The following is a 9,368-nucleotide window of genomic DNA, read 5'->3' on the forward strand; positions in this document are numbered from 1 at the left end:
GTGGATGAAACTGGAGCCTATTATACAGAGTGAAGTAAGCCAGAAGGAAAAACATAAACACAGTATACTAACGCATATATATGGAATTTAGAAAGATGGTAACAATAACCCGGTGTACGAGACAGCAAAAGAGACACTGATGTATAGAACAGTCTTATGGACTCTGTGGGAGAGGGAGAGGGTGGGAAGATTTGGGAGAATGGCAACGAAACAGGTAAAATATCATGTAGGAAACGAGTTGCCAGTCCAGGTTCGATGCATGATGCTGGATGCTTGGGGCTGGTGCACTGGGACGGCCCAGAGGGATGGTATGGGGAGGGAGGAGGGAGGAGGGTTCGGGATGGGGAACACATGTATACCTGTGGCGGATTCATTTTGATATTTGGCAAAACTAATACAATTATGTAAAGTTTAAAAATAAAATAAAATTAGAGAAAAAAATAAAATAAAAAAATAAAAAAGCTTCTTAAAAACAAGATTGGGACAAAGTGCTAACCACAATATATTCGGACATGCCAGAACCTGCAAGCTCAAGGTTGGAGGCCAGCAGACTCACTACTGCCATGTTCCCAGGTTTTAGCATCTTCTTATCTTTTCCCAACTAAATCTTTGTGAGGGTGTTTACTATGATGACAATTACACTGAGATTAATACCACCCACTTGCAAATTTAACTCAGAATATTATGATGCCATTTCTGCATTTTTGTATCATGTGACAGTGGTTCCTCCATGGCAGATGACAAAAATACCCAACTTCCCAATTCCATAAAAGAAAAACTGGCCATTAACTTGGAACTCTAGCAAGGCACTTAGCAGGGCCTCTCATAATATTCTGTGGTCAAGAAGAAAAATAAGGGCTAGATGATTGTACAATTAACATGATTCATAGCTGGCTGAAACAACATATGCCAAAACGTGCTAATTAATTAATTATTTAAAGATGCTAATTAATGGGTTGATATCAAGCTGAAGAAGCTTTCCAAGTGTTTCAAAGTAATTTGCCCTTTGGCCAGCCAGTGTTCCCTGTAAATCATCAATAACCTGGATAAATATAAAGTATAGTTATCAAACATATGGGTAATATCCAAATACATTAGAACATTCTCTAACACTGCATACAAAAATAAACTCAAAACGGATTAAAGACCTAACGTAAGACCAGATATTACAAAACTCCTAGAGGAAACCATAGGCAGAACAATCTTTGATAAAGATTGCAGCAAGATCTTTTTGGATCTGTATCTAGAGTAATGGAAATAAAAACAATGGGACCTAATTAAAAGCTTTTGCACAGCAAAGGAAATCATAAAATGAAAGGACAGCCTATAGAATGAAAGATAACATTTGTAAATGATGAAACTGACAGGGGATTAATTTCCAAAATACGTAAACAGCTCAATATAGCTCAACATCAAAAAATGGGTAGAAGATCTAAATAGACATTTCTCCTAAGGAGACATATAGATGGCTAACAGGCAAATGAAAGATGCTCAATATCACTAATTATTAGAGAAATCAAAACTACAATGAAGTATCACCTCACACTGATCAGAATGGCCATCATCAAAAAGTCTACAAATAATAAATTCTGGAGAGTGTGAGGAGAAAGGAACACTCCTACACTGTTAGTGCGAATGTAAACTGGTACAGCCACTATTAAGTATAGTATGGAGATTTCTCAAAAAAACTAAAAACAGAGCTACCATATGATCTAGCAATACCCTTCCTGGGCATCTATCTGGAGAAAACCATAATTTGAAAAGATACATGCACCCCAATATTCATTGCAGCACTACTTACAATAGCCAAGGCATGGAAAAAACCTAAACATCCATCAATATATGGATAAAGAAGATGCGGTATGTATGTATGTGTGTGTGTGTGTATATATATATATATATATATATAATGTGTGTGTGTGTGTGTGTAAAAGTCATAAAAAAGAATGAAGTAATGCCATTTGCAGCAACATGGATGGACCCAGAGATTATTATAGTAAGTAAAGTTAGCCAGAGAAAGACAAATATCTTATGATATCACTTATATGTGGAATCTAAAAAACAAATGATACAAATGAACTTATTAACAAAACAGAAATAGACCCACAGACATAGAAAACAATGTTACCAAAAGGGAAATGAGGGAGGAGGGACAAATTAGGAATTTGGGATTAACAGATACACACTACTGTATATAAAACAGATAATCAATGAGGACCTACTGTAGAGAACAGGGAACTATACTCAGTATTTTGTAATAACCTAGAAGGGAAAAGAATCTGAAAAAGAACTGAATCACTTTGCTGTACACCTGAAACTAACACATTTTAAATCAACTATACTCCGATTAAAAAAAAACAAACGGGATACACAGAATTTTGTTAATCAGCTACATATAGATGTAGCAGCTAAAACAAGTCCATTTAAATGGTAGGTGACATTGTAAAGGAATAGATATTTGTTGGGTAGTGGAAGAAACATTGGTTCTGGCACCAGCAAACTAGGTCAAATCCCACTTCTGCTACTTTGGCCATTCAAATTCTGTGATCCTTACTTTCTTCTCAGAGTTGTTGTGATGTTTAAATGTGTTAGCATGTCTAAGTTCCAAGCACTTGTGGGCAATAAATATGATCTAGAAAAGGTACCATTTAAAGTTAAATGGGTGGCCATGCCACTCCATTTTGTCCTAAAAAAAGATGGTGCTTGAATTAATTCCAGGTGCCACACTTACAAGTAAAGTGGAGCTACTTCCAAAGACGGTGGCCAGGATGAATGAGTAACTCCAGAGAGACCATGAAGAACTGCTTCAGGAACTTGGAATAGCTGGCTTGAAGAAACTGAACTGGAGACCCTGCTGCTGCTGCTAAGTCACTTCAGTCGTGTCCAACTCTGTGCGACCCCATAGAAGGCAGCCCACCAGGCTCCCTCGTCCCTGGGATTCTCCAGGCAAGAACACTGGAGTGGGTTGCCATTTCCTTCTCCAATGCATGAAAGTGAAAAGTGAAAGTGAAGTCGCTCAGTCATGTCTGACTCTTAGCGACCCCACGGACTGCAGCCTACCAGGCTCCTCCATCCATGGGATTTTCCAGGCAAGAGAACTCTCCAACTGGAGAACCTATCTACCTTCAAATACCTGACAGTCCTCCATGGCTTCCTGGAGGGCTGCTTCAAGACAGGAGAACTAACCTAGAAGATGGAAACTATAAGAATGTGGGCCAGGGTGACCACTTGGTGGGGATGTTGTGAGCAATTTCAGCACAAGTGAATGGTTGGACTACATGGTCTTAAGACAGTCTGATTATCATCTTTCTAGGACACTTAGCATGAAGTGGTTCCTTCTACATTTTGCCTCATAGTAACCTAGAGTCTCCACTTTCTTGAGTTGAGCTGGTTTCTAGCTTTATAAGGATACCACCTTCACATAAGCTCTAGGCCAAATCTCTTCTTTCTCCAATCTGTCTTCTTTGACCAGTTTACTGTTGACCAGTTTATTGCATTTGTTGATAAATTTCTGGTTACTTGAAATGCCATCTTTCCCCAAACTATTCAAAGGACACAGAAGGGGGCATCTGTGAACACTTATTGGGAGATAGACCAGCAAAATGTGACTTTCTGGTTGCTGAAGAAGGTAAACGTGGGGAATTAATCTGAATTGAGCTCCGGAGTTGGAGCTGTGGATCAAGAAGTCGGGTGGGCGCCAGATTCCAGACGAAGCTTTTACAGAGAATTTAGCGTATTTGGGAGGAAGCCTTGAGCCTGCTAGCCTGCAAAAAGTACTCAAAAGTTGTTTGCTCACTGGATGACTTCTGTTTTCCAGAGGCAAAATAAGGCCTGGGCAGGTTGTTCAGTATCTCCAGCCTGTTCCAGATTGCAACTGGTAAAGTGCCTGAAGCAACGGAGAGGCTGTTCGCCTGCGGCCTGGCCAGGCCCACCCGCTCCTCTTCCAGATGACCACAAGGAACCATTTTAATGTTTTTTTTTTTTCAGCCTCTGTGCAGGGGAAAATTGGCGGCGCTCCGGTTGCCAAGGACGCTGCCGCCAGTTCGGCGCGGCTGGGGTGAAACAGGATGCTGGAGGGAGGGGGCCGTGTCTCCTCACTGGCTAGGGCACGAAGGGTTATTTGCATAATACTCCCGGACAGCATCTGATTGGCTGAAGCCGGAGGGGCGGTGGTGGGGTGATTCCAAGGGCCGGGAGCTCTGGATCCCGACCTTTCTGTTCCGGAGTTACCCCGGTGGGCGTGAGTTCTTGTTCTGGCCCTGGGGGAACTGAGAAGGCCCGGTTTGGGAAGTTTTGCAGGCAGGTGCAAGAGCCATCTTCCTCTTACAGTGTTTAAGAAATGTGAAAGAAAAGGAATCAAGAAACTGGGGGGATGGAGTGTAACCTCAACCCCAGAAGAAGGAAGGAAACAGCTCAGAGTGGGGAGTGGAGACCGAAAAGAAGGCATTAGGGGCTTTCTCTCAAGCTGGGAGGGGTTTTGCTGGGATTCCTTTGCTAGATCACTTGAATTTCCGTTTTCTGCGAGTTATTATCACACTTTGCTGAAACTGGGAAGAAAAGAGGCAGGATCCCAGCATTTAGTAACTCAAATCTGAATACTAAATTTTCATCCAGAGGCATATGTACTTAAAATATCAAACCTGTCTGTCATAGGGGACAAAATGCGTTTTAATTTATAGATAATCAGTTATTGAAGACTGGATGTGCGTCTTTTTTTTTTTTTTTTTGAGATTTCTTGTTGCAATGATTTTTGTCTGTCATTGTGCAAAAGGGCTTAAATTCAAGCTGGAGTATTTTGTACTTGCCAGTTGTCTAAGCATTGGGGGCGGTGGGGAAGGGTCTGTGAATCATCATGAACCATTTTCACATGTTTAAGGTTTCGGACCCTTCAGGTAAAAACCTTGAGACTATGAAAAGATCCTATACTAAGTATAATTTCACCTTTATACTTTACAGTTTACATAATAATTTTATATCTATTATCTTATTCACCATTAACCAAAATTTGGCACAGCCCATGGGAGAAGCTCCATTTTATTGAGGAGGAAATTGGGGCTGGATGAGTTTGTAAATTTCCACATGTGTAAACAGAGGATGAGATTATTTTAATGCTTGAAATTTATATAATGCTTTTTTGGTCTACATTTTTCTTTCCACTGATTCTCCCAAAGACCCTGATAGGTTGAGCCAGTAACATGATTCCAGTTTTACAGATGAAAAAACAAGGGCTATGGTCTGGCAGAACTAATAAGCCCTGGGAGGGGGGCTCCCCGGGCTGGGCTCTGTCTCCTCTGTCCCACCCTTGTAGCACTAAGTCAGATTTTCATTCAAAAGACAATTAGGAAGATGGTTTGCCGTGGGAAAAAATTAAATATAGATTATTGAAGTGAAAGAGAGGGGAAAAAATAAACTTATTTTGTGCTTCTCCCTTTTGGCACTTTTGTCCTGTGAAAAAACAGTACTAAAAGCACCCTTAAAAGGTTTTAGAGAAAAGAGATTAAAAATTAGAAACTTGAGTCTTCTTGGATTATCTGTAGGACTGTTGGAAAACACTGTTGGATGAAGGACATGGCATAGGAAATGAGATGGGAAAAAAAAACTGAAAACGGGCTATGGTTTAGAGTCTCAAACTGAAATTTAAGGTGCAAGACTGAAAAGTTAAATCCAGCAATTTGGTACATAGTTTTAGGCCCTATTGAATGACCTTGCGTTTTAAGAACTATTTTTGGAAAGGAACATTTCAAACTCCCTCCTAAAAAAAAATACTGGACACCTCCCCCACTTTTCTGTTAAATGATGAAAGACACCCGGCACGACCCTACCTACTGTCACTCTCTCCTGGCCCTTTGGCAGCCAAAAGGCCACGGATCTCTGAGTAGCGGGATTTGGGCAAAAGTCAGGAATTTGGCTACTTCCCATCGCCACATCTGATCTCCTGGAAGACTGTGCAGATACAAAGATGGGTTGCTCTTCATCCCTTGGCAACGGATGTTACTTACTGGAAATATTGCGAAAGACCCAGCCAGGAGGGAGGCAAAAGCCTCTGAGGCTCTTCTCCCCGCCCCCGCAGTAGGCCAAAGCCAGGGCCGTGGCGGGAGCACCACACGTCCACGTGCAGCCGGCATGCCCCGTCACCCTTCTTTCACCCTTCTTACGTAAGAGTCTCGGGATGGAGTTGCTGCTACTGCGGGTCCCTTTTCCCCGACGGCTATTAATAAACCAGATTGGTAGTTTCCGGGCCACTGCCAGCATAGATGCGCTGTTGGGGTGGGGGGTGCTCACTTTACGACCAGGGCACCAGCAATTCGGTTTTCCCACCCCCGGAACATGAGCAAGGCCCACCCATCCCCCGCACTCCAGCCCGCCCACTGGCCGCAGGGAACGGCGGCGCCTCCTTTACCCACACAGCGCCTGACCCTCCCCCCCAAACTGGCCTGCTCTGCACTCGGCGCTGGCGGGTGCGGCTGGCTGCTCCATCTCTCCTCTGCCCTGCCCTGCCACGGCGCCCTCCCTCCGCCCGGGTATCAGGCGAGAGGCGGGGCTGGCCCAGCACGCCCCGCCCCCGCTGTAGAAAGGGCCCAGAGAGTGTTACTCCCGGTCATCCTCAGCTTGGGCCTTTTATCTCGGCGCTGCCGTGGAGGCGGGAGGAGGAGACACAGGGGGTGGCCCTGAGCGTCGGCGACACCTTTCCGGGGCTCTATAAATTGAGCACCTGGGATGGGTAGGGGGCCCACGCCACCACCACCGCCCGCAAACACAGTTCGGCCACTGACCGCCGCAGCAGCCGCAGGCAGCAGCCGCCGGGAGCGGGAACACTGAGCTACCCAGCAGCAGGGGATCTCGAGGCGCCGGAGGAAGTGCGTGCCCCCTTCCCATTTCTGCCGGGTCTTCGGGGGTGCTTGGACTCCGGCTTTGAGGAGGGAGACGGGAGTGGGGAGCCCACTTTCTTTCTCTCAGAGGCACTGGGTGCGCTAGGAGGTGGGACCGCCTGATTGCTGGGAGCCACCCGGGCGCCGTCCCAGGGAAGCAGTAACCCAGGGAATGGGGGGGGGGGGGTGGGGGAGGGGAGGGGCGGTGCGCGCAGGCGAGGGTACCGGGTACCCTAGCTGGGTGAATAATCTTCTCTTTCGTCCCCGTCTTCCAAGCAGGCAAGGGCTCGACCCAGGGACCACGAGCTGATATCGCAAGCTTCCGGACGCCAAAGCCAGAAGTCGCGCATCCCGCAGGGCCGGGCTGCGATCAAGACGAGAGTTGGAGAGGGCGGAGGAGGAGCCGGGAATCCCGCCGCACCGGCAGTAGCCAGGCTCCCGCGCGGGCCTCTCAGAGCGCGTGAAGGCGGGCAGCCCCTCGCCCTAGCCGGCCATCCCGTGCCCCTGCGCCCCTGTGCTTCGGCGCCCACGCGGCCACCATGATGCAAATTTGCGACACCTACAACCAGAAGCACTCGCTCTTTAACGCCATGAATCGCTTCATCGGCGCCGTGAACAACATGGACCAGACGGTGATGGTGCCCAGTCTGCTGCGTGACGTGCCACTGGCCGAGCCCGAGCTGGACAACGACGTCGGCGTGGAGGTAGGCGGCAGTGGCGGCTGCATGGAGGAGCGCACGCCTCCGGCCCCTAGCCCGGGCAGCGCCAATGGCAGCTTTTTCGCGCCCTCCCGGGACATGTACAGCCACTACGTGCTGCTCAAGTCCATCCGCAACGACATCGAGTGGGGGGTCCTGCACCAGCCGCCGGCGGCAGGGAGCGAGGAGGGGAGCGCCTGGAAGTCCAAGGACATCCTGGTGGACCTGAGCAACCTGGAGGGCGCGGACACCGGCGAGGAGGACCTGGAACAGCAGTTCCACTACCACCTGCGAGGGCTGCACACTGTGCTCTCCAAACTCACGCGCAAAGCCAACATCCTCACTAACAGATACAAGCAGGAGATCGGCTTCAGCAATTGGGGGCACTGAGGCGGCTCGCCCGCGGCTGTCCCGCACCCTTCCTGGCCCCTATCTCACCCTCTCTCTTTCCTTAAAGCTATTTTCTTTCTGGCTGTAGGGCGCGATGGGCGGACTGCAAAGTTGGGGGGCTGCGTACATAATGGGGGCGCAGCAGGGTGCATGGAGGAAGGGGCTTCTTTGGCGAGAGCAGAGAGGAAAGTGGTGGCCAAAGAGGTGGGATAGTGCTCAAGGACTTCCTTCTCTCCCCCGGCGGGGTCGGGCGGAGGTGGGGGAATGAGGGGGCTGTGTTCTACTTTGGTGGGAATGGGCCTGAGTTGACGCCCTGCATTCAGTCTGTGCCTTTCCTGGAGTTTCTTTTCTTTCCGGAGGAGAAGGCCCGAGAATAGGCCATTCCGGGGCGCGGCGCTGGGTTGCCACACTTGGGAGCGCTGCCCGGAGCTGGGCGCTGGGGAAGGCTGGGCGGGTGCGCAGCCTCCCGCCGCCCTGCCGTTGGGCTGGTGGAGGCCACAGTGTTGCTAAGGTTGCATCAGTTTTCCTGTTTGCACTATTTCTTTTTGTAACAGTTGCCCCGTCCTAAGTATTTCGAATCTCCTCCTTGCTCTGAAACTTCGGCGATTCCATTGTGATAAGCGCACAAACAGCACTGTGTCGGTAACCGGTACTAGTTTATTAATGATTTTCTGTTACACTGTATAGTTGTCCTGTGGCACCTCTATCCCATCCCTTTCATGTCACCCCCACCCCAGTATGTGTAAGCTGGCACGGTGCCAGCTTGTACAAAGCTTGCCACTTGGTGAAAATAATAACATTATTATGAGAAAGTGGACTTACCCGAGATGGAACCAACTGACATTCTATCCATGTTGTACATAGAATGATGAAGGGTTCCACTGTTGTTATATGTCTTAAATTTATTTAAAACTTTTTTAATCCAGATGTAGACTATATTCTAAAAAATAAAAAAAGCAAATGTGTTAACGAAACTTGACAAAAGTTTGTTGCTTTCTAATCTGCCAATGAATGGCTTAGTCATTAAATAAAAATAAACTTTTTTTTTTTAGCAAAAGCTAATTTTATTTTTCTCTGGTATTTCAAAGTGGTAGATAATCACCTTTGTAAGTATTCAGATTTGTTTGGGAAGAAACTACCAACAAGATTTACTTCCAAGCTTTTTCTTTCTAACTCAATACCAAGGTAAGTCTCAACAAAAAGTTCATAAATACTCAGAGTATTTATGGGAAGTTACATATATTAGAGTTTTCAACCAACTAGACTAGCTTATCAGAGTGCTTAGTTAACATTTTGAATTTTTCAAGAGGCTCAAGCACACATGCATTTTGAGGCCTAGAAACCTATCTTAAAGGCAGAAATTTCACTTGGCTACTGAGAGGTAAAAATTGGAAGAAAAACCCTAGCTAAT

At 46.7% G+C, this 9,368-nt stretch overlaps 1 protein-coding gene across 2 annotated transcripts; it reads left to right on the plus strand.

The window, feature by feature from the left end:
• Positions 1 to 6,524: 6,524 nt before the first annotated feature.
• On the plus strand, positions 6,525 to 9,008 carry MID1IP1 (MID1 interacting protein 1). 2 transcript variants are annotated; one of them, XM_027534140.1, is made up of 2 exons: positions 6,525 to 6,857; positions 7,146 to 9,008. In XM_027534140.1, the coding sequence occupies exon 2, from the start codon at positions 7,409 to 7,411 to the stop codon at positions 7,955 to 7,957; it is 549 nt and encodes a 182-aa protein (XP_027389941.1). In that variant the 5' UTR covers positions 6,525 to 6,857; positions 7,146 to 7,408; the 3' UTR covers positions 7,958 to 9,008. The 2 variants fall into 2 exon arrangements, with proteins under 2 accessions (XP_027389941.1, XP_027389940.1); XM_027534139.1 differs by having other exon boundaries at positions 7,149 to 9,008.
• Positions 9,009 to 9,368: the final 360 nt, after the last annotated feature.

This window comes from Bos indicus x Bos taurus, chromosome X (assembly GCF_003369695.1).
Source record: "Bos indicus x Bos taurus breed Angus x Brahman F1 hybrid chromosome X, Bos_hybrid_MaternalHap_v2.0, whole genome shotgun sequence".
Taxonomy (NCBI): domain Eukaryota; kingdom Metazoa; phylum Chordata; class Mammalia; order Artiodactyla; family Bovidae; genus Bos; species Bos indicus x Bos taurus.

Excerpts from the sequence above, each read along its gene's own strand:
- MID1IP1 (XM_027534140.1), top strand. The coding sequence starts at position 7,409 with ATGATGCAAATTTGCGACACCTACAACCAGAAGCACTCGCTCTTTAAC.